Here is a 26667-nt window from a genome sequence, read left to right on the forward strand (position 1 = left end):
ACATAAAGTTTTATACCTGGATAAGTTAATTTATATCACGTGATAATGAATTATTGATAAACATCGGGGGTTAAAATTGGTTTTGTTTTGCCTTCAGACTTTTCTCCCAACGGAATACTTCAGTGTCCGGATTTAAATATATTTGCAAAGTACGTACAGTTGATTATTAAATTATTAAAATCTACGTAATATTAATCTAATAAAACCAATAAGGGTATCTTTATATTTTGCAAATTATTGTGAGGTTTTGAGAAAACGAAAGTAGAATATTATATTTTCGAAAAATGTAAAATGTGTCATGGATGTAATTTACTATGAACTTTGGACTGTACTAATTATTTACGAAATCGGAAGTTAAAGTGTAAATTTCGTTTAATTGGCACTTACAAGCGCAATCGAGTTTCAATGTTAAGATATATATGATTACCATCTAGGATTTCCCTTACTGAAAAAATCAGCCTCCTGCAAACATTTGCTTCAAGTCTGCTGCGAACTTTCTGCAGACTTGCAGCGAACACAGAGTCCATGTTTGTGGCGTGTTTGCTGCAAATACGCTGCATGTCTGCTGCAAACAATTTACCATGCAAATGAGTGTTCGCTGCAGACCTGCTGCAAACATTAATATGCAAATGAGTGTTTGCTGCAGACCTGCTGCAAACATATTTTTACAAATCAATCTTTCTCCTGCGTGTTTGCTGCAGACCTGCTGCAAACATTTATATGCAAATGAGTGTTTGCCGCAGACCTGCTGCAAACATATTTATGCAAATTAATATTTCTCCTGAGTGTTCGCTGCAGACCTGCGGCAAACATTTTTATTCAAATCAATCTGTTATACAATTAACCAATGTCATGTTGTGTACACACCATTTTATCTATATTACACAGCAAATTCTAAAAAAAGTTGTTACATCCATTCATAAAATAATTCAATTACTTTATCATTTCAAAAACTATCATAGCATAAGTTTATACATGTTATACCTTTTAACATGTTTGATAAGTTAAATTAATTCCAAGTACGTTTTCAAATGAATTACATGCATGAATCTAAATTAAAAAAGATTTATTTGAAAGGAGTAGGTCCAGTAAGACCCCTTTTTGGCCCCAAAATATAGCAGTTTTACAAAATTGTTAAAATGTAAACTTTTAGTTATTTATTGGACAGTAGAATGCTTTTGCTACATAAATATGGCCAGTTTTTGACAATACAATTAATGCACATATATCGGGTACTAGCACCATTAAGTCATGCTATATTACTGAAAACTTCACTATTCTAGCATTTTAGTTAAATTTGATACGGTTTTCGTGTAAAACGGAAGTGGCCGCATTCGTGTTCATCCTTAATATTGAAATGTAAGTTGTATTTGATGATAATACATAACATATATAAAGTTTGAGGATGAACACGGATGCGGCCACTTTCATTTTTGACAAAAACCATCTGAAAAGTGACATTTTTCGGCATATTTGCTAGATTTTTCATATTTGAGCTGGAATCGGATCGTTTTTAATGACTAAATCAGTTGAAATCTTTCACAAAAACGAATTGATTCAAATGAAATAGACACTTAAGTGTTTAATAAGTGGTCAAAATCTTTCGTCAGATGAACCTGGAATTTGAGGCCAGAATTGGTTCTTACCAGACCTACTCCTTTGATTTGCGCATGTATATATATACAGCTAGTTAAAATAAAATTCTCAAAAAATTCAACTGGGCTTACATATTTTGCATATGAGGGAGTACTGTATATTGCATGGTTACATATTTGAAATTGTATTTTTAACCTTCATGCAGATATCTGTGGAGGGAATGAATATTTCATAAGTTTACATTCTACAATGAATTTGTACTTACAAATAATGTCTTTAAAAAACTAATCTGTTAATTGCCAAACTATAATGACTCCCTGAACACTAATATATATCATGACACAAACATCACCAACATTTTCAAATTTCAAATCTTTATCTTCCAGGAAGTTACCAATAGGCATGCAAAGTCGTTTTATGTAGTTTCTTGCAATGCTCTTGCAAACATATAAAATTGTCAAAGATTCCTGCAATCTAGCTGCGAACATCCCTTATATTCTTGTTTTTCCTGCAATCTTACTGCAAACATATTTGTTTCTGCAAACTTGTCGCAAGCTTGCAGCAAAAAGCTGCAATGTTTGCAGGAGGTTTGCAGCTAGCTGCAAACATTATTCAAATTAAGGGTTCCTGCAAGCTTTTTGTTTGCAGCAGACCTGCTGCAAACATTTCAGTTCTGTGTGGGTTATATATCCTTATTTTAATACGAATAACTTAGTCAACATACAGTATCAAAAATGCTCGCAAAAATGTAGTATGAGACTAACAAGAATCTATCAACCAAATACCAAAAGACAAGAATGTTTACAACTACAGATCACTGTATGGATCATTTCTGAGAAAATTAACGACCTGTTTCAATTAACATAGCCTTTTAACACGTTATCATAGTCAAAAGCTACTTGAGCTTTAGCCATCACTTGGCGTCTGAGTACCGAATCCAGGGAGGGGTCCGGGTTTTGATCCCTCCTTTTTTCGGTCAATGATTTTGAATGGGCATATACTTCACGGTTCAGCTAGCAAGCAAGCTAACCAAAGGTATTACCTTAAGCTACACACTCAATGCAGTCAGCTGTAAAGCATATCTAACAGTGTTATGATTGATTAGAAGAAGGCCATGGTCTATAACCTGTGATAAAATCGGGCAACTGAATCTTTTTGAAATTTCAATTTGAAGTAAATTCTAAAGCATATTACATGTTTCTCAAAATCTAAAGAAGTGTTTAAGCAATTAACAAGATAGAATTGATCAGCAGGTCAAGGTTGATCTTCCATTATTTTTTTAGAATTATCAAACCGCCAATTTTTGAGTTTTTGGCCCTAAAATGGCAATTATTTGGCAAATTGGCAGCTTCGGGTTATACTTATCTTGAAATGTAAAAATATAGAGAGAATTTTTAAAAGTATAGTAAGCACAAGAACACTCGGAAAATTAATATCTAAATATAAGTCACGATAGACGATCGAACTTTGAATTGATCCCTTATAGGAGTTATTACCCTTGATTGAACGACTTATTTTACTGACTTTTTGCAGAAACTGTAATAGACAAACAGAAATGTAGAAAGCCATAAAACAAAGTCAAAATGAACCGTCAGAATCGTAAATTCATCCCATATGCATGTAGGAGTTAGTGCCCTTGAAAAACTAGTTTTACTATTAATTTTGTTAATCTTTTTTTCTAGCAAAAAGTATAATAGATAGAGAGAATTGGTGTAAGCAAAAGTCTAAAATCTACAAATTCAACTTAACCGCAATTGTCAATTGACCGCTTTTATGAGTTATTGTCCTTGATAAATGTTATTCTTCACTTTCTCATTTTTTGGCAGAAATTATCACAGATAGAGAGAACTTCAAGGTGTCTTTAAGCACAATAAATTCAAAAGATATTTAGTCAACACTGTGAATTGATTCTATATTGCCATTAAAAGGTCCGCCTAAAAGAAGTTTGCCTGTAAACTTTGTCATAAATGCCATAAAGTCGTCTGTATCCTTTATTCCGTAACGAACCAATACTGTAATATTTTGTCTAAATCAGACAGACAAAGGCCGTACGGTGACCTATAGTTGTTAATGTCAGTGTCATTTTGGTCTTTTGTGGATAGTTGTGTCATTGGCGATCATACCACATCTTCTTTTTTATATAATACAGAAAACTCATTCAACTTTGAACTTATAAACTAAAAGTCTATAATGAAGGAACTGTTATTTCATGACACACCAACGGATGGTAACCCAATTATGTTCTTGTTTCAACACACACAAAGATACTTTCTAAATATTTTTTTCTCTATTAGTTGATAATCGGCATTTGAAGATCTAGCAATACGATGTCCGGAGAGAATGGTCAAGATTCTTCAGATACTAACAGAAATGGAGATAATGGTAATGCATACACTGTAACTGTATTTTTCATTGCTTTTATTTTATTTTATTTGTTTACTCATTTTGGTTGCTATGTGCTCAAGATTCGTGTTAAACATGATCGTTTAAACATCTTTTGCTTCTTGCTAAATAAAGACGGTTATTAAGGCAGCATTTCTTTCTAACCAAAATTTTGTAAACGTTGTGTCGCGTTTTGTTGTTTTCTAAACGCTACAAAAGTAGAAACAAATACATCGTTTAATAAGTCTTTACTGACCCTGTCTGAACTTTCAATAATGCATGCACATGTTGTTTGTAAACAGACTTTTTAACGTAGAAACAAATACTTAGTTAAATCAGGTTGAAGTAAGAAACACGTGTAGCGTTTGTACTAATAAACGACAAACTGCAGACGCATTTTATCGTTTGCATAGTTTGTCATAGTTTATGTAAACTTTGAAGACGTATGTTTGAAATAAATTATTAAAACATGTGCGCACTTAGCCTTTTGCATCGTTTTTGTTAGAAAGAAATGCACTCTTAATATAAAGGTTAAGGACACATTTTCCAATTTTACCTTCTCACTTGGCATTTCAATTATATAAATGAAAAATAAAGTAAATATTTCTCTTCGTTTGGCATCTGTAAGATTTATATTTGATCTTATATGCATAATTAAACATTATAATTTTATTTATTTTATGAAACACTTAATAGAAAGTTCTCCTCAAAGCAACATTGATGGTGATATAAGAAGAGCAGAGGAATTAGTAAAAGAAAAAGAGAAACAAATAGAAGGTCTTAAAGGTAGTTATTAATTTATTTTGTAAAATTTTTATATTTAACTTTTTGGTTTTGTTTAGTGGCCTCGTTTACTTGGTTTTAATAAGATACTGTGGATTCATTATTATTCTTTGGATACCAATTTTCGTTGGTTTCGTGGATAGAGGTGAACCACGAATTTAAATGTTCAACGAACTATAAATTTTCTATAGGCTTTGTATGCAGAGATTTAAAAAAAAACCACGAAATTAAATGTCAACGATGTAAGTGATCAACAATCCACGAAAATTGATACCCACAAAAATAAATGAATCCGCTGTAATGAGATGTTGGATGTTGAAAACAGATACCAAGTGACTATAATTGTACTTTCTGTTTTGGGGACTTCGTATCATACCATTCCATTAGATAAAACACATTTTTTTCTTAAGAACGTTTGAATACACAGAACTAAACAAACTTTTTTATATAGTACCCGGAGGAATTATTTCGTTTATCAATGGAGGCGAAAGATACCAAAGATACATTCAAATTCATAAGTTGAAAATAAACTGACCAAACTGACTGGCTAAAAAAGAAAAAGACCACCAGACAAATAAAAGTAAACAAAACACAACATAGAAAACTAACGATTGAGATACTTGAACACGAACTTTATCAAATTCAGTTATAAACGTTGGTACTAAAAATTTGAATCTTAAAGTGATCGCTGAATTACTCTTATCTAAACTCTTAAGAGTCACTCTCTGTAAATATAAAAGAATTTAAAAAATGTTGGAAATGAGTGGAATCAAGATTTTAACCGTCAGAAAATGGTGATGGTTAAAACCTCCCAAATACACTAAAAGTTACGAAACGCGCGTTTTGCTTACATCAAAAACATCACTGGCTAAATTTGTCTATCTAACTGGTCATATTTGTACTTGATGAGCTATGATCAAGATAATGTGGGTTGTGTGCGGAGCAGGTCTGTTGACCCTTATGAAGCCCTTATTACCTTTCGACTATATTATTTGGCCTAGTGGTCTAGAGCAATGGACACAGTGCAGGTGGTGTTATCTCGATATTCCAATAAGATTAGTTATAATCCCGCGAGGAAAGAACAAAAACATTTTTTATGCAAAATTGCAGATTTAATATTGTTGTGCTGATATTTAGAGTAATTGTCACAGGCACTTGTCTCAGAAAAAAAATCCTATTATAATATATTAATACCTTAATATTAAGGTATAAAGGTGAAAAAAAAATTCTAAGTGCCTGTGGTATTTGTGTATATATAATTATATTATTCGTCTAAATAACAGCCCAGCAATGTGAGATCTGTAAATTTGCCTTAGTAATTTTTTGTTCTTCCCTACCGACCGTGCAAGGGCTGTATAGCCAGTCAAGGTCGTTAAAAATTCCATTTGTTTTTCTTTCCTGGCCGGGATTCGAACTCATGATACTGAGATATCATGGAACGAAATCGAGTTGCACTGTTCCCGACGCACTAGACCACTCGACCAGCTATGCTATACATGTCTACACTGAAAACAACGTTGAAACCTGTAAGTGTGCATGTAAAACAAATTACTTTGTATAAGGGTCTCAATACAGCACAAAACAACATTTTCCAAAAGACCAAAAATGTGAAAAGTATAGTTTAACAAAACGCATTTGACTAACAGGTCGAAAAACGGATGTTCTTAAACCCTGCTGACTGCCGTTTGCGATTGCCAAATAAATTGATCACCATATGTAACATGGATCTCAATTATTATTTGAATACCAAATAGAAAACTCGCGGAGAAGATGTCATACCGCAAATTTGAGGTGCATATATGGATTTCGACAATTATTGTCTCTTTTGATGAAGTGGTATATATACACAACTAATTTTAAACTTATATAATATATATATATAGGTTCAAAAATGAAACCCAAATTAGATGTTCATGCTGACATATTTTTGTCTCTCAACGGTTTTTGAACTCGCACCTTTGACACAATACAGATCCAATCGCGTAGCCTCATGTCCATCGCCCTAGACTTCTCCGTATATATATGTCACATATGATATGTGATCAATAATTATCAGCCAATTTCGTAGGTTCATTTTAAACTAACGATTGTCCTGAAATGTAAACACATGGAAACTAAATATTCTTATTTAACATCATTTTTTTTTTTAATTTCCTACTCATTTTTTTAAATAGAATATTAAAATATGCATAACGTTGTAATGCAAGTTTTGTGCTTTAATTTTTTTTTTTCAATTCCAGAGCAAATTATAGCAGCACATGAAAAATTGAGGGAAGTTGAAGAAAAAACAAAGTCAAAAGAAAATGACTTTAAAACGTTTTCAGGTAAGATAATATACCTGTAGTAACATCACTTGTGTTTTGCCAAAATAAAGTGATTACAAATTACAGATTTTTTATTTACTAAGCTATATATAAAAGTAGGGGTCAAAAAATTTTCTTTTTCACACATTGTTTTTCTAAGATTTAAACAATCTGTGCTATCACTTGTTATAAAAGTATTGTCAATGCAAGGTGGTTTTTTTTTTTTTGATTTAGAGGCACTTATTAAATAATTATATTCAAATACATAAAGAGAAACATTTACAAATGTACATGTAAAGGACATAATGTATGCCTTTTTTAAATTAATCGATAAAATATCGGTCATATGACTGCTTATAAAAAGTAAAGAATGTCTTTAGAACTTTAGTATAAGAAATTGATCTACTTTGTCATTGTTTGAAAGTATTAAAAGGAAATTACAACTGCTTTGTGATCTTTGTCTTTGTTTGAAGGGTATTTAATGGAACTATTCAATCGTCACAACTCGGCCGATTCCGTACCTCATCTAACGAGACGGAAGCGGAGTCACCCGAGGATTGCCGATTGTGGAACTATTCTTATTCTGTATGCCTATTACACGACTTTTCTTACAAAATAAGATTGTCATAACTTAAATATTTTTGACATGAATTCATTGGAAGTATATAATAACTTGTGTGTTGAAAAGATAATATGGTTGGTCTCAGTGTAACAAATAAGATACATACACATTGTTGCACTTTTTTGGACGGGTTATGCCAAATAAAAAAGTCGGCTTATGGTATGGTGATGTCAGGTGTCTGTTATTATGGAAAATTCATATTCTCGTTGAATAGTTCCAAATTTTGCAAACCAACCGTCATTTTTTTGTTTGTTCCATTATTTTTGGTTATTGCAAAAGAAGTTAAGCGTTAAATCTTTGTAATTGAATTCATCTAATAATGAGCCAGTACAGAATAATTAATTTTACGATTAAGCACATGTTGTAAGCATATGTAAATATATGAGTTATCACCTAGTTCACATGCAAAATTTCTCGTGTCAAACCCGTACCAAATATAATGATTTCTTAAAGTGTTTCCATATCATTTTGTGTTCGGGATGTTCGGTTTTGTTCCGTATATATATGAATATGAGCAATATATTTGTTTTTCGTTTTCCTCGTAATACCTAGTTTCATGTGGATTTTTTCACGTGTGCTTGTGTGAAATATTTGTACAGTCTCCCCTAAGATGTACGTTTGAAAATCTTATTCCATATTTTACAACATGTCTCTTATTTTTTTTCAGACAAATTAAAAACACAAGAGAGTTCACTGAAGTCCTGTAATGATCAATTGGCTAGTGCTAAAACAGAACTCAATCAAACCACTGAAAGACACAAACGAGTAGCAGATGAGCTTGGTAACTGACGAAATTATTTACAAACCCAATGTATTAAATTTTAAGACATAAAAAAATATTGTTTATGATGTGTTGTCAACTTTTGGAGAAAAAAAGTCGTGTATCTCTTTTTCTCAATATGGCAGCGGTCCTGTTGAGTGTTTATTTTTCATTTAAACTGAGAGCAATGTGAATAATCAGTCGAACATATATAAATATCTAATATATAAATGTGAATACATTATTTATGTAATTCCAAAATCTGAATGCAAAATATAATTTAGAAGAATGGTGTTTTTATATCAAAGTGTAGTCTTATTTGTTTGGATTTATTTTAGCACGATTAGACGAAACCCATTCTCTCAACAGACATTTACAACAGATGCTGACCAAGGAGAACAAAACAAATGGCAAGTTTCTTTCACATTAGTATATGTTGTTTTTTGTTTTATTTTTTAACAAACTCCGAAACAATGGTAGCGTCGTCTTTGCTAAGTTACATTGAAAGTTTAACAAAGCAACGTCACCGCTGTTTTGGAGTTTGATTTCCAAACTTAGAATCATTTGCCATTGCTTTCGAATTTTATTAATTGAATTTTGAGTCCTCAGTTCTCTTTAAATTCGTAATTTATTTAGCCTTTTTAAACTATTTTTTGTAGGCGTCACTAATGAGTATTTCGTAGATGAGACTAAAAGCGCGTTAAGTGTATAAAATTTTAAGCCTGATATGCATGATGAGCTTATTGATAAGAGGCTAGAACGTGATAAAGACATAACACCTGAAAACATTTGTATTGATGTAATACATGTATTTGATCAGAAAGTTCGATTTAGTCTTTCAATATGATAAGGATTTTAATTGTTTAATTTTATGCAGAAAGAAATGCTGAATGTTAATGTTATTCTGTAAGGGACTTACAGGTAACATCACTGGTTGCTTTTGAAAACAAAACTTTGAAATTCATACTAGGTTCATTATTATTTTTTTTGTAGAGAAAAAACAACTGGAATTAAACGCACAAAATGTAAAAATCACTTCACTAGATGCAGATCGAAGGCAAAAAGAAGGTATTTCTAATGTAAACGGAATCTTCCGACTTTGACGAGAAGAATATTTAGGAGGGGGTAATATGATAAACGATTCAATGGAATAACAAAAGACATGTTCATGTCGAACCTAGAGATTTCACAAACCTGTTGCATATGATAATATAGTCTATTTATGTGTTTGCTTCAATGATTGAGGTCTGTGGGCCATACATTGACACCCCTTAATTGTAAATACTACCTTAAAGGTAACTATATAAGTTTTATTAAAAAACTGTCCTAGATAAGAAGGGATGACAGCGTTCATAAAAGTGTTTTAACCAGTGCAACATTGATTATGGAATATCCGTTTAAAATTTTCCTTAGAGTTCATTATATTTGTGATTTTCTTTTATACATAAGGTCTAGATCTGGCATATCAGTAACTTCTAGTACTCCCTTGTTAATGTGTGTATCATTGTCATTTAGCTTAGTTTCTATTGTTACCTATTTTGAAATCGAACTAGGACTTCTTTTAAATTGAGTTTTATTGTGCGTATTGCTGTGTACTTCTTTTAAATTGAGTTTTATTGTGCGTATTGCTGTGTACTTCTTTTAAATTGAGTTTTATTGTGAGTATTGCTGTGTGTTTCTTTATTCTACATTGGCTAGATGTACAAGGGGAGGGTTGAGATCTCTCAAAAAGTATTTAACCCCGCTGAATGTTTATGTCTATCCCAAGTCAGGGACCATTGTTAGTCGTGTATGTCGTTTTTTAAATTTAGTTCATTTATATACTTTGGAGTTTGGTATTACGTCCATGTTCAATGAACTAGTACACATTTTAATTTAGGGGCCATCTTAAGCCCACCTACGGATGCGGGAATTTCTCGCCATGTTGAAGACCCAGTGATGGCCTTGGACTGTTGTTTGTGCCATTCTCTATTTCTATTTTCAATTTTATGTCTCTCCCTCTCCTCGGAAATAATAACAAAAGTTGTCATAAGTTGTTGTCTGCCATACATGTTGTGGTCGGCAAAGGTTTATGCAGGCCATTGCCTTATTCCTTATTTCATTGTAACTTGATTTTTAGAACTTACTTTATGGCAAGGGTTTCAACTAATGTAGGAGGCTGCTCATTAACCTTTATTTGTATACAATCCTGTTACTTTGTTTTGATGTTGTTTAAATGACAATCATACCACATCTGCCTATTCTTATATCGTAAAAATCATTGCATACTCGAGTTTCGTAGTAAAAAGTATAATTTGGTAGGTCATATAAGTGGTTGGGACATTAGGAGCATATTCGCCATCCCCTGTGAAACTGGTATTTCATAACTACCGACTTACCACGAAGAGTTGGACAATGCATTTGACTTAAAGGGTCGGTATCCCTCTTAGATCAGCTGTGAACCTTTATAGTTTTTTTTACCCAACCTTTTTATAATTAATTTTATTCTTTTTTCATCTACATTTATTGTAAATTTGTATTTATATATTAATGGTCATGAATGCTGTTTACTATTTTCTTTCCATTTTTTTTTATTTGTAGAAAAGATAAAACAACTGACAACAGAATTGCGTCAAGTTCGTGAAAGTCACGAACAATATAAGAGACAAATAGAAACTGCATTAGGTAATTTTACTTTTAAGGCTCCTTGATGTATTCAAGCTGCATCTTACATAAATACATGTTTATGTTTTCTATAGAAATTTGGGTCAAGAAGAAAGTCGTTTTATTTTATTAAACTTCTTCGACTCTTGCTAAATTGAGTCTTTGTATTCCAATAATGTATTATCTGTGTAATCAGATATGATGGTCTAAAATAGAATGTCTTGCCTTTTTTTTTTCTTTTTTTTTTTTTTTATTAAAAATCACTTTTTAGCGATACATATTTTTTGTCTAGAATCTACAGACTATTTACTTGTCGTTTGAGCTGGAACTTTAAAATAATTTCAATTCATTCCAACAGAATTTGTTAAGCAAGGTATATATCAAAGCATGTCATTTGCAAATAAGTCACTATTGTACAATACACTCTTAGAGTTGTGAAACTTAAAAAAAAAAGTATATAGAATAAACTGTCAACTGATTTTTATAAACTATTTTATATTAAGTACGATAAAGTGAGAGGATATTAAAATCGACTTAACAATAAAATATACATGCAACATACGTTACTAATTTACACAATGCGAGGGGGCAACTGCCTTATGACTCCCACGACTATCCTCAATGCAAATCATTATTTATTTCAATGTTTTGTCTATAGGTAATCTACAAAGCAAGCTACAACTTCAAGAAAGAACTATCAAAATAAAGGAAGAGGATGCTAAATCTAAAAAAATGCACATTGATAAGTTACAAGAGAATAAACAGCAATTGGAAGGTAACCATTGAGAGAGAGAGTCACTCAGAGATTTTATAATGCTAGTCCATTGCTAAGATTACTATAAAGGAATAGATATCGCCGAACGTTTTGATGCGAATTTCCCCCCGTTTTTTATTAAAAACAAATATGTATTTCTTCCAACTAAATGTCCCAACCATTCAACCTTGATTCTAGTTATGAAAACGAAAGTTTATTATATTTTGTTTGATGTTATTTAAAATATCTTCTTGTCAGAACTTTCAAGAATAAATACAGGATTGATTGAACTTCACTGTTACTTTTATGTTTTATTAATTTTTTTTAATTTCAAGTAATCCAAACCCACACCTTAAAGTAGTTTTATCATCAATTGAAAAAATATAGTGCAAATAATTAAGGATATAACAAATGTATACTTAATGTTGTTGTCCTTTTCTTGAATATTCGGAAAATTCCAGTACCCAATGGTACTAGTTAACGGTCAATACACTAGTATAAACAATACTTATCAAAACATTGTTGAAATTGTGTCCATAAGTCGTCGTCTGGATTATACTTAATATACTTTACGCTTCAACATATGTCTTATATTAATACAAAATAACCTGAAAAGGAAATGCAATAAAGTACAATTATTGTCTGGCGTATAAAATTATAATCCTGGTACTTTTGATAACTATTTACACAACTGGGTCGATGCCACTGCTGGTGGACGTTTCGTCCCCGAGGGTATCACCAGCCCAGTAGTCAGCACTTCGGTGTTGACATGAATATCAATTATATGGTCATTTTTATAAATTTTCTGTTTACAAAACCTTGAATTTTTCGAAAAACTAAGGATTTTCTTACCCCAGGAGTAGATTTCCTTAGCCGTATTTGGCACAACTTTTTGGAATTTTGGATCCTCAATGCTCTTCAACTTTGTATTGATTTGGCTTTTTAACTATTTTGATCTGAGCGTCACTGATGAGTCTTATGTAGACGAAACGCGCGTCTGGCGTATAAAATTATAATCCTGGTACTTTTGATAACTATTTACACAACTGGGTCGATGCCACTGCTGGTGGACGTTTCGTCCCCGAGGGTATCACCAGCCCAGTAGTCAGCACTTCGGTGTTGACATGAATATCAATTATATGGTCATTTTTATAAATTTTCTGTTTACAAAACCTTGAATTTTTCGAAAAACTAAGGATTTTCTTACCCCAGGAGTAGATTTCCTTAGCCGTATTTGGCACAACTTTTTGGAATTTTGGATCCTCAATGCTCTTCAACTTTGTATTGATTTGGCTTTTTAACTATTTTGATCTGAGCGTCACTGATGAGTCTTATGTAGACGAAACGCGCGTCTGGCGTATAAAATTATAATCCTGGTACTTTTGATAACTATTTACACAACTGGGTCGATGCCACTGCTGGTGGACGTTTCGTCCCCGAGGGTATCACCAGCCCAGTAGTCAGCACTTCGGTGTTGACATGAATATCAATTATATGGTCATTTTTATAAATTTTCTGTTTACAAAACCTTGAATTTTTCGAAAAACTAAGGATTTTCTTACCCCAGGAGTAGATTTCCTTAGCCGTATTTGGCACAACTTTTTGGAATTTTGGATCCTCAATGCTCTTCAACTTTGTATTGATTTGGCTTTTTAACTATTTTGATCTGAGCGTCACTGATGAGTCTTATGTAGACGAAACGCGCGTCTGGCGTATAAAATTATAATCCTGGTACTTTTGATAACTATTTACTCACTGATGTGCAGTTTCAATACGACAATAACCAATAAACATAATCGAGACAATATGAAAATAGTTAGTGTTGATTGATGAAAACATATAGAAACATATCACTTAGATCCCAAAAACTGGTACATGACGCTATAATCGATAAAGTTTACATAGGATTGCATTAACTATTTGAGATCGGTTGCTTGAAATTAAAATACACACATGACATACGTCTTGCAGTCTGGATAGCGGCCGAGAAAAGAATAGAAATTAAAAAAGAAAACTTTAATAACAAAAAAAAAGCTGGATTATAGGTATAGTACAAAAGTTACAAAGGGTCAGGTATAATAGATCATTCATGAAAGCTGTTTATTTAGTTCTTTAACGTGTATATTGCATTCTGTACCATTTGTTTGAGATGTGTCTCGAGAAGGTATAACTAGTAGAGCTCAACATTCTGAACATTACTTTCTCTATTTGTAACGGTTTTCAAAATTATAGACAACACTTTACATTTTATTGTTTGCCATATCGTCATGGTTGGCAGACGGGGCTATCGGACACATTTTATAAACTAGATACCCCAATAATGACTGTGGCCAAGTTTGTTTGAATTTGGTTTAGTAGTTTCGGATGATACAATTTTTGTAAAAGTTAACGCACGACGACGACGACGACGACGACAGACGACGACGACGACGACAGACGACGGACGCCTATTGGTCAAGGTAACAGATGATGTAATGTTGAGCTCGACCAGTTGTCCATATACGTAAAAAAAAACTTTGACGACATTTTATGAGTTATAACTGGTATACCAGAATAGTATATTTCATATAAGTAAACAATTGTCATATTTTATTCTATAGGTCAAATAATACAGCTGAAAATGGATTTCAGGCAGAAGGAAATGGAACTACAAAAAGAATCCTCAGAACATCAGCGTAAGTTTATTTAGACTTTATTAGTCTTATTTACTGTGCTTTTCCTGAAGGATTTAGCTTATCTCAATAGAAATGGCTCAAAAAATAAAGTTTATCAAATTTCAGTTTGAATTCATCTCCCAGAAACTGTTCAACTGTTAAAATACGATAAAAACTTGCTTCAGTGACCTGTCGTTATAGTATGGAGTGAGTGCAGTGAAATAAAATGTATTAATAAGTATCTATATTCAGTTAGATTTTTATTCATGGAATTCAATTCAAAAACAGTATGACATACTATAATATGATATCCTAAATAAATTTATAAATAATGAGTTAAAAAATTTGTGTTGGGTCAATATAATTTATAATGTATAGTTTTGTTTTGCAACAGCATGCTTTTCTTAAACTTTAAGAATAGTCAAATTATTCGTTTTATAGTTAGGAATAGGAGAGTTTCACCGAATTATATGGGTTTTTAGGTAGTATTACATTCAATGTAAAAATTAACTGCTTTTTAAAAGCCTTTCGGCATTTCCTGTCATGAATCCTATTTTAAACTTTTTTTCCATTTAAGAATATCTAGTAAATCTACTTTCATCGTCATTAGATTTTGTAATGGATATACTCTATATGTATGGGCATATCATGCGCTCTTGTCACTGCTTTCTTCTCTTTTTATTAGTATTAGTATCATTATTTACAGTTAAAAAATCTTCGTATAACACTAGAACACACCGTGACTAAACTAGTACAAGTACTTTCTCCTTTTATTTTGGCTGGAATTTTAATTTATAGTCGTTTTTGTCATATGAAAAAATCATGCTGATTTTAATGTGCATATACATGTAATTGTGTCTGTTTTCAAAATCTCCAACTGTGAACTCGTCCCAGATCATGGCTTTCTTACTACAACCGGAAACTACATGTGACATATACTATAGGAATCGGTATCGGATTCGACCTGTTAATTATTGAAAAAAATTATTGTTTGAAAAATAAACAGATGCTCGTTTTTATAATGTCTCATTGCTTTATCTTAGATTTTTATCATTTGTTAAATAATTTCAGAAACACATTTACAGCTGGTACAACGATTTGAAGAAGTGGTGCAGTTAACTTCACAATTAAAATCCAAAGAAAGTGAACTAGAAGTTTTACAAGGTACAAATATAGAAATGCAACCTACTGCAATGTGTTGTATTACTGGGAGGATCCTATCACCAGTATTTTACTGGTTATTAGAAATACGACGGTTCAACAAGTAAAACAGGGACTAATAACCCATACGGGTATATAAATAAACTAATTATAATAGATACCGGAATTAAAATTTTATACGCGTTTTTGCTACAGAAGATTCACCAGTGACGCTCGAATCTGAGTTATACCTTGGTTTATGGTTAGTTTTGTGCTGTTCAATCTTTATTGTTACTGTGAGTTGTTTTGAAAGACTTTTTGTTTTGTATTTTCGATCTTTTTTGGTATTGCTGTTTCTATATCTTCAGCTTTTTGTTAATGACAATACAATTCCAAAGGAAACACATTATCACATCAAATATGTTTAACAGGAGAAGTACAAATCTTAAATAGATTTGCATTTGAAAATTATGCTCGTGCTTCATTAAACCTCATCCCTTTTTGGACTTTATCTCGATGACTATTTTCGTAATTAGAAAACTTCAGTCTTATTAAATAAGAACAATTTGTCACAAATAAAACTAAAAATAAAGAAAAAATCATATAAACCTCTAACTCCTCATTATTATCATACTTAAAGTTGTTTGTCATCGACTATGACCTGCAAAATGGTCATACAAAACTCGTCAAATTGGTCATTAGACCTGTTGAACGTTAGAGTTCAGTATGTCCATTTGCTAGGGCTGTTGTGAGCTATTCTGATGTATGTTTTATGTATGTATATCCCTTGTTTCATTTATCATACGAAATATCTACTGTAGGCGAGGTGGTAAAGGTTAATGTTAATGCAAGGGAACTTACCATACGATATCAAGAATTACCAGAGAAAGAAGCTCAGTTCAGAAAGATAGCGGAAAGTAGCAGTTATCTTCAAGGTATTTTTTTATTCTTTTATCTAAAATGCAACATCATATTTATTAAACACAAATCGTTTAGGAATATTCTGTTTACGTTGTTCGTCAGGTTATTTTAAGTAGTGGAAAAACATAATTTAGCAATCTTTATTTAAGAATGACATTTTTAGAAGAACTAAAGTGGCGCTTTGTCAAACTCACCTTTATGACAAGTCTATTAGTGAATTCAAAATATTGGTGTTGTCGAAATAAAACATCAATAAAATGATAAAAAAGCGACAAAAAGAAATACATTGCAATATAATGTTGAAAGAGCTTTTTTTTTTTTTTTATCTTTATGGGTTGGAACATTCACATTGCTAATTCCATTCTAAAATGAACATAACACAAGAATTGTAGGCATCCGAAGCGTTTATCTGTATTTATTTTGTTTAGATTGGTTTTGATTTCTGGACACCTTTTTGCATAAAAAAAAACGTCAATGTTTTCATCTCTTATTAGTTAAATATTATAAACACATTTCAAGACATTTATATTTCATCTTAATTGAAGTATTTGTATAGCCTCAAACATCAGTTGATTTATAGGATTCAATGTGTTGTTTTAATATATATTTAAATAATACAGTCATTTCTTATAACTTAATTCTTAGTTCCATTTTAAACCGGAGTAAATCATGAAAAAATGTTGATGACGTCACGGTCACAAGACACAATTATGTCTATGAGCTGATGAACAAAACGACGTCAGCCAATCAGAAGACGCTTTACATCCAAAATTAAGTTATTCTTTGACACTCGTAATAAACGTTGCTTAACAATGTTTTGCAGAAGAAAATGCTGAACTTCTGGAGCAAATAAAAGTAGCTAATCGTTTGCAGTCAGTAGTTACAAATCTCAGAGAACAAAACGAATCATATTTCAAGGATAAGGAATCATTCCGAGGTATATTATATTTATAATAATTATAAGGAAAAAAAACTAACAAAAATGTTTCTCCTTTGTTTGTCATTGATGGAAATTTGTTTGCTTCACCATTGTTGTTGGGTAAAACAAAACTCAATGCCACCTGATGATACAAAACATAGTATGTATATATTGATGAACAGAAACAGTTATAAAAAATATTTAAATCTGCATTGTCGACTATCATAGGAACATATTTTGGATTATTGGGGAAGTCAAGAATATGAAAGTTGTTTTCAATTAGTTTGATGTGTGTGAGCTTTTCATTTTTTCCATTTGTTAAGGTATTTTCCGTTTTGAATGTCCCTTATTTTTGTTATTCTACGTTAAACTTATATAAATATTATTCACAATATTAAGTATTTTTGCAGTTTTGAATTAAGTCCACGTAGGTTTGACAAAATTTTGAATATATATATTGATACTAATACATGAATATAGCGAACTGTGTTGAAAAACCTATTCTGTAAGACATTGTACTTTCGACTTCGAAGGCCAAATACTTATCAATGCATTTTTTTTCCAATAGTTTAAAATCATCACTTTTCGCAGTGCAGTGGTGATCTGTTTTCAACTTTATGCCAAAATAAGCTACTATACATTGCATTACAGACATTGGTTCATTTATATGTTTCTGAGTTTAGTGTGACGTCCATAATCGCTTAACTAGAACAATTTTTTGTTGAAAGGCACACTGACGCCTGCCTACTTTTGCGGGATATTCTTGTTGTGTTGCAGACCCATTGGTGGCTTTTGGGATGTTTTCTGCTTTTTGGTCGGATTGTTGTCTCTTTAACACAGTCCCCGTTTCCATTCTCAATCTAATTATTATCTTGTTTCTCGTTTTGTTCATTATTTATCCACATTTTACAAAGTAAATGCTATTTTATCAAAAGTTGTGCATCATGAAAGGTAAGGTTAAACTTACTGCTGTGCTTGGTCTGCTGATGTCAGTGTTTTATATCCTCTGTAACCTAAGTTGATAGCCATTGTAGAAGATCCTTGAAATTTGAATCGAGTTATCCTAAATTTAAAGGTCATGAGAAGTGTTTCAGTTTCGATCCAGCTAAATGTATGACAAATTAATAAATGTTATCATAATTATAAATTGTTGTCAAACTGCTGATGTTTCAGAAAGAAATAAAGTTATGGAGGAAAAATACAGAGAAATATTACAACAGTATGGTCAACAAATGGAAGAATCTCAAACTTTTATGGGACAAAAAGCCAGTTTAAAAACACAACTTAAACAGAAGAGTGGTAAATAAATATTTGCTATAATTTGTATAAGTCCTGTCATGTAATGTTGTCATTTTAGTGTTATATTTATTATTGCCATACAAGCGGGAGGTTTGGCAATTTAGTATCGAATAAAATTGGTAATCATTGTATGTAGTTATGTTTCCTTTAATATTAAAGCTTAAATTACTGTACGTATGTACATAAAAACTCGTAAAAATTTGCTCGATTGTAATTTAATTAGTCTTTGATGAGTTTGAGCATAAATTGAGTCGATGCCACTACTGGTTGACGTTTCGTTACCAAAAGTTGACAAGCCAAAAAAATCAGCACTTTTGTGCTTACATGAAATACCACTGATATCAGAGTATGTTCATTTTCTGTGACTTTAATATTTATGAAATGATGAAGTATGTAAAACTCTAAGATATATTTACCCGAAGGTAAAGATTGCATCAGCTGTATTTTGGCACAACTTGTTGGTGATTACTACTTAGTTACTTCGTAATAATTGAATTAATTTTGCAACGAATGAGTTGTCTGGCGTAACATATAAAAGCCTGGTATTTCGTTACATCCTTACATGTATAACTGGCAGTCGATCTGGAACTACCGAAAGGCTTATTACGTTGCTAATTTAAGAAGAATAACTTAAAACTTAAAGTCCTTAAAGACGTGTTAAATCCAAAAATTGTCATCTATAATATCTAGTGAAGAAAAACATTATTGTTTAAACATGTTAAAGTAAGTTTCAACTTGTACAGATTTATTAACTTTTACTCTGTCACTCAGTGATATTTCATGTTAACACACACTTAATGATCATTGGGCTGTTGGTATAACGAAGAAATTGAGAATAGGAAAATGCATCGATCGATCGTTCGTACAGTACAGTTATTTAAAATGATTGACTTAGTCGTTTACAATTATTTATCAGGTGTGTCTATTTGAATACCCCTTGTCTATTGTAGATGAAGTAAACGCTTTGAACAACAAACTTAAAGAATTTTTTGGTAAGTACATTTACCGACACTGGCTGATGGTTTTATTGTTTATTATTCATTTGTTTCTTTTTAAGATTCATATAGACAAAAATGTGTCGTAGACAGTTCAGTATACATTCCGTGCAAACTACGATCCCGGGTTTTTTTATGCATTTTTTGTTTCTGTTCAGGACTTTTTAATGACAGTTAGTGTTTTAAATAAATTTCTATTTGTACGGAGCACCAATGTTGGCGCCACTAGCGACACAAAACGGCTTACTTTTCCGTAGAAAGATTTGTATAGCTCAATCTTACAGAGTAGATAAGATAAGGAGAATTACAGGATTTATCAAAACTATTTTACCAGAAACACACCAACGCCCGACTCCTCTGGTAAAACCAAGACGAACAAACTAAGATCAATAACAACGAGCAATATATGATATAATTAGCCTCACTTGATCATTCAAGATGTCAACTATGAACTGCTGTCAAGAGCGAGGTTTAGCTAGCTATATAACTAGCATTAACTCACCATTTTCTTCGGAAAATGCCTGTTCCAAGTCAGGAATATACTGTTTGTTTTTGCTTGTTCCGTATGTTGATAGCGTTTGATTTTGTCAATTTGAGGACTTCCCCTTTTTTGTATTTGCCTTTGGAGCTCGATATTTGTGTCGTATTTGTGATATAGTCACGGAATGTTTACTCTTAAATGTTTTATGAACTAAACTATTTAAGATTTCTGTTGATTTATTTAATAGGGAAAGTGCAATCTCTGGAAACAGCTTTAGTAGAGTCTCATAGGGAATTATGGGAAGCAAGAGCTCATGTTAGTCCACAAACAGGTAGGCTTGCAATATTTTTATATATGGAAATATAATTTCTAATTATTTAAAATCATAGTCAAATCGACATTTTAAGTCTGTTGTCTGAATGAGTTTTATCAGTTATCTTTCGTTACCATAACGATATGTCATATGATTCATTAACGAAAGAGTATATTTATAGTTTTGATCGTTTTACAAAGTGTCAGCTGAGACTTATAACAGAGACTTAGCTGATAGGTTTTTAAAAAAACAAAATCGACTAACGAAAGTATCATTCCACTTTTGATATGTTTGCTACTCTCGTTTTTATACGCCCGTCAAAATTTTGACGAGACGTATTATGGTATACAAATGTCCGGTGTCCGTCCGTCCGTCCGTCCGTCTGTCTGTCCGGCGTGAACATTTCGCACCGTAACTTGAGAATGACTTATCTAAATTTCATGAAACTTAATATAGTTGTTCTTTATAATGGTCAAATGATCTGTATACTTTTTGGTGAAAATAAGATTTAAACTTTTTGAGTTACGGCACTTTGTAACTAAAACAGGGGTGTGTTTTTTTTCACATGTTGCACCGTATCTCAAAAACGATTCTTGATTATTGCTTAAAACTTTACACACTTCTTAGTTATATTAATCTTAATATCTGTATACTTTTTGGTGATGATTCAAAATTTCATTTTTGAGTTATTGAGTATTTTGTAAAAAAGGGGGAGGGTTTTTTACATGTCGCGCCGTATCTCAAAAACGATTTATGACTATGGCTTAAAACTGTACACACTTCTTTGTTATATTAATCTAAAGATCTGTATACTTTTTGGTGATGATTCAAAATTTCATTTTTGAGTTATTGAGTATTTTGTAAAAAAGGGGGAGGGGGTTTTTAAATGTCGTGCCGCATCTCAAAAACGATTTATGATTATTGCTTAAAACTTTACACACTTCTTTTTTATATTAATCTAAAGATCTGTATACTTTTTGGTGATGACTCAAAATTTCATTTTTGAGTTCTTGAGTATTTTGTAAAAAAGGGGAGGGTTTTTTTTACATGTTGCGCCGTATCTCAAAAACAATTTATGATTATTGCTTGAAACTGTACACACTTCTTTGTTATATTAATCTAAAGATCTGTATACTTTTTGGTTTGATTCAAAATTTTATTTTAGTGATATTTGTAAAAAAAAAAAAAACAGGGTGGGGGGGGGGGGGGGGTTTCACATGTCCCGCCGTGTCTCAAAAGCAATAAATGGTAATTTCTTAAAACTTTCTCAGAAACTATTTATGATTATTGCATAAAACGTCCACACAAGACGTCGGGCGTATCATGCGCTCATGGCGCAGCTGTTTATTGACTTTCGTAGTGCCATTAAAATGTCGCCCACCAACCCGTACTTTTTTCAAAAACTAGGACACGGCCCTATCATTTTTATATACTGTCAATTCATTAGTTTTTAAAACAAATGCTAATTATTAAACAAAGGAGCGAACATACTTAAGCACATATAATAAAGTTCCTTGTAGAGTACTTAACAGGTACTGAATGAATTACCTTGTGACAATTATGGCAGATACGTATTTAAAAAAGGGCCATGTTAGAAATATTTTTACCGGTATTAAAATGTAATTCAAGTGCTTTTCAATCAATTAATTTGATCTTGACCCTGTACTTAAAATAGATCTAAAATTGAATAGAAGTAAAGAGAATAATCTTTTTAGGTCTTCATGTCTTTGAAAAGCAAAAATTGTGAATAACTAGTTAAACCGTTTATGCATTTATTATATTTGTAATTTGAATAATGTCTTATTTTTTTTCCACAATATTTGCACAACACAATATTTGTACTTGTGGCAAATGAAAATAACGAAAAGAACCACAAATACTAAAATAAATGACTATCTTGCAGACATGTAAAGGAAAGTATGTCCTTTTTTAAGGATGACGTTATACATCTGCTTTACATTGCAACGACCAAAGTACGACCCCTCAAAATTGTATCATCTAAAATGGTGTGTATAAAATGTTTAAGATTCCTTAAACGTTGACACTCTATAACCATTATTATGTGTTCATGCTACAAGATCTCTTGTGAAATCTTAAATATCACCCTGCCATATTTTGCGTTTGCCTGTCCCAAGTCACAAGCCTATTATTCAGTGGTTGTTGTTTGCTGCTGTATTACATATATCTTTTTCATTGATTTGTTTGTACACATTGGGAAACATACCAAATCTTCTTTATTATATGTAAGTACCAGACGGATATTCAGAGTATAGTGTGATGCAAACATTGCATGTATTTATAACGATCTATTTGAAAGTTTGTGTTAAGATTTGAAATTTCAAATATTTTAGGCCTGAATCCTGAAGTAAGTGATCGAAATGAAGATCGTTTGTGCTAATACTAATACCGTTATTATAATATTAACGTTTTATTATTTTCATATATACATTTTTCATCTTTAGAAATGGACAGAAAATTACTATTTGTATTATATATGAATAAGCACCAACTGCATTTGAAGTTTGGGGATATTTTCATTTCATTAAATATGATTGTTTTATATATAGTACTCAACAAGCTCAACACACTTTACATACATGTATAACATAGATATTTTTTTTAGTTTTACAAAAATATGTTTTACATTCAACAAAGCTATGTTTTATATTTAACAAAACTATATTTTACATTACAGTAACCGACAACTTTGGTATCTTTGGAAATTCGAACGCAAATTTATACAATAGAATAATACCACAAAATGATTCAGGTAGAGTTATAATAAGATGTATTATAAACTATGACGAAATGAGTTCTCTGATTAATGTTTTACTGAGGAGTCATTTTTCAAAATGTCTTTAAATTTTATTATTTACTTATATTCCTTATAGTTGTAACATCATTAGTCTTCAACATCATGGTATTGCAATTATTAGCATATTGATATATTTGGGAATACCCATAAAACTTTAGGAATTTTATTTATCATCATATATATATATAATTAAAAGGGATCTGGTTTCAACATAAAATTACATAAACAATTTGTGAAACAAATTTATAGTTACTGGTCATATCTATTACAATGTACTATATTCACATTTACTTATTGATTGGTTGATTTTTAACGCCACTGTAAGCACTTGACTATAATCTTGACTTTCAGTTTTAATTGATGGGGAACGCCTGTGAGAACCATCGACCTTCGACAATCTTAGAAATAACAACGAGCAGCCATCAAATTAACTTTTTTGTAAAGACAAAAGAAAACATATTTTTAGAAGAAATCGATTGGAAACAATAGTACTAGTAGTTGGAAAAAGATAATTTAAAATTTTCTAAACTATGAATTACAGATTTTGAAACTTTATATCTTACCATAAACTTGAGAGAGTGTGTCAGTGGACGATTTATAAACAGTTTAGCAATAGTCAGTAGCATAATTTTGATAGTCATGCTAATGTATAATATAAAATAATAATATCTTTCTGCACCAATTATAAGATAGAAATTTTTGTTGTTCTTATTTATAGGATATGTAGAGAATTCCCCTAGTCATTCCCGATCAATGGAAGGAAAAAGGAACAATAATGGTAGGTATGAGTTTTCAAACTTTCTAAAGTATTAAACTGGAAAACAAAATCGAATTACATATTGTAATGTTTTTCTAGAAAAATGTGATAATTGTGATAGTTTCCTGAACTAAACATTAAGAAACACCTTCACAAGAGAAATACACTGTCATAAAAGTTTAAATTTATTTAGAAGTAGGTATTTTTTTATTATCTCTATATTCAATGCGGTTCTTTTCATAAAACGAATTACGACAGAAACCGATCGTAACTTTTACTGATAAATAACTTGCGTGTAATTTTGTCTGAAAAATTTTGCTTGAAATGAGTCGTATTCAATGCTAGTGAAAACAATCAAAATATCGTTCACTTCGAAAGGATGTATATAAAAAAAAATGTCTTCATTGAATGTCAAGCTTAAAGATACCCTTAATTCAGAAAGATCTTCAAAAAACAACCTCAAGGGAAAATTAATAAAGAGTTATTTTCATGTACGTACACGTACTGAGTCGTTGGCACTGCTGGTGTACTGTATTTTCCGAGAATATCACCTGTTCAATAATCATAGCTTCTGCACTTGTATGTTTTATAGCAGCTATAGTTCTACAATTCTTTGTTGAGAAATATCTTTTTTTTTCCAAAAGAGACGTTTACCTTACTTACATTATGTTTGTTCGTATTTATACCCCTGACTTTCAAATTTAGGTATGGGTGATCCTGATGAATCAAAATCCCCCAAAAATGCACTTTTTACGCATGCAAATAATAATTTGTAATTTTTATTGCTGATTAAGGAGTTGTAGCACAATCTGTAGTTTAATGATTTGATAACAAAAAAGCATACAATAAACATGTATAATGTAAAGCATAAAGTACAAAATCAAATGTTATTCAGCAGGTATCATCTGAATGTAGTATTTGAACTAAGGATACCGATTCCATTGCAGGCCTTATAACTTGGATATAAAAAAAGTAAAACAAATATATCAAACTCAAAGGCAAAATTTCAGAAGGGGAAGTCTGCAAAATCTTGCAAATTGGTCTTCCACGATGTACATTTTGGGAAGAAACATACCGTATAGTGGTTTATTTTCGCGATTTTCATTGAATAAAGTAAACGATATATTTTGGCAGTTATCATTTTAGCGGAATCAAAGCTTTCATAATATCTTTGCATGTACACTTTTAAATTGGCGGAATTTATTTTTGCGATTCTGTTCTATCCTCGAAAATAAGCGAAAATTTACACTGCAAAAATAACCCGCTGTACGTAAATATTATTTAATGGGATGACAGTAATAAGATGAAGCCAAATAAAAGTCGATTACATAGTTCAAGTTATTTCGAGGTGTATTCAACTATAATAGTAATACTTGAATTACCAATGTGCTTTTTACTGATCGGGCGGAGCTTACGTTTCAATTTGCATAAGGACAGTCTATTCGAAGATGTGTGTGATAAGAATGATTGCCGTTGTAATTATCATTGATTCCTAATCACCTATCAGTGTCACCAAAACATTATATACTAACGACATATGCAGATTTTGAAACTTCTGTTATAATTTTACTTTCATATCCATATATTCAAAAATGTAACAATTTTTGAATGTGTTTAAATTCCACTTTACAAGACAATAGACGGTTTTCTCATTATTTATTATGCGCGGATACACATATAGTGTAAACATATGTTAACCCGATCAATGACCACAACTGGACTCAACGTTGATGAGTTTATCCAAAAAACACCTTGCTGTAGATGAACTGGTCTATAATGAGCGTTCGTATTAATCTCTGCCAAGTCAAATAAAATAAATCAAGTAATACAAAGTAAGGAAATACAATTAGATTGATTCATTTATATATTAAGTGGAAACCGAGTCTAAGTGAACAGAAACTTGCATAGATGTCTGTTTATGTTATGTCTTAGTTTACTGTTACACAATGAGGAACCAACAGATGATATGTTTAAATGGAAATAACAGAACATTGTTAAATTTCTACAGCTCTGTACAGAACGACTCTTAAATCCAAAACTGTTATATTGCATAGCTAAACTGTTAATTTTAATTGCAGGTTCACTTTGAGATTTGCTAGTTTTATGATTGATTCGGGTCCAAGATTATGAACGTTTTACACTAATGTAACATATAAAAATGGTACTTTTTTTTAATTATGTACTACTTAAAAATAAAATCATACTTTAAACATGTATAAGTATTTATTTATTGTTTTGACGTCGTACTTCTTTTTTTTCAAAGTGTAAAACTAATCGGAAATTTTTTAGGTACAAATGAATGTAAAATAATGTCGAATTCAAACTCATATATCGAAAATAAACTGACAACGCCATGGCTTTAAATGAAACGACAAAATATTACAATAACAAAAGACAAAAGACAAAGCAACAGGAATCTAACTGAAAATGGGGTGATCCAAGGTGATCCGTTACGGTAAGCATATCGTGCTCCACATCTGGCACCCGTCGTGTTGCTTATGTTAGAGCAAACCGGGTGATATGTCTTACT

General features: G+C 31.5%; 1 protein-coding gene across 3 annotated transcripts; it reads left to right on the forward strand.

The window, feature by feature from the left end:
• LOC139521882 (putative leucine-rich repeat-containing protein DDB_G0290503) lies at positions 1-26351 on the forward strand. 3 transcript variants are annotated; one of them, XM_071315556.1, is made up of 19 exons: positions 1-149; positions 3891-3978; positions 4675-4764; positions 7002-7085; positions 8354-8467; positions 8785-8856; positions 9440-9514; positions 11027-11110; positions 11748-11864; positions 14444-14518; positions 15569-15661; positions 16459-16572; positions 17382-17495; positions 18651-18776; positions 19727-19768; positions 20500-20583; positions 23261-23335; positions 24099-24158; positions 26216-26351. In XM_071315556.1, the coding sequence occupies exons 2-19, from the start codon at positions 3924-3926 to the stop codon at positions 26224-26226; spliced, it is 1485 nt and encodes a 494-aa protein (XP_071171657.1). In that variant the 5' UTR covers positions 1-149; positions 3891-3923; the 3' UTR covers positions 26227-26351. The 3 variants fall into 3 exon arrangements, with proteins under 3 accessions (XP_071171657.1, XP_071171659.1, XP_071171658.1); XM_071315557.1 differs by having other exon boundaries at positions 40-149; positions 3891-3970; positions 4673-4764; XM_071315558.1 differs by lacking the exon at positions 24099-24158 and having other exon boundaries at positions 33-149.
• The last annotated feature ends 316 nt before the right edge of the window (positions 26352-26667 follow it).

Source organism: Mytilus edulis, chromosome 4 (genome assembly GCF_963676685.1).
Source record: "Mytilus edulis chromosome 4, xbMytEdul2.2, whole genome shotgun sequence".
NCBI classification, from domain to species: Eukaryota; Metazoa; Mollusca; class Bivalvia; order Mytilida; family Mytilidae; genus Mytilus; species Mytilus edulis.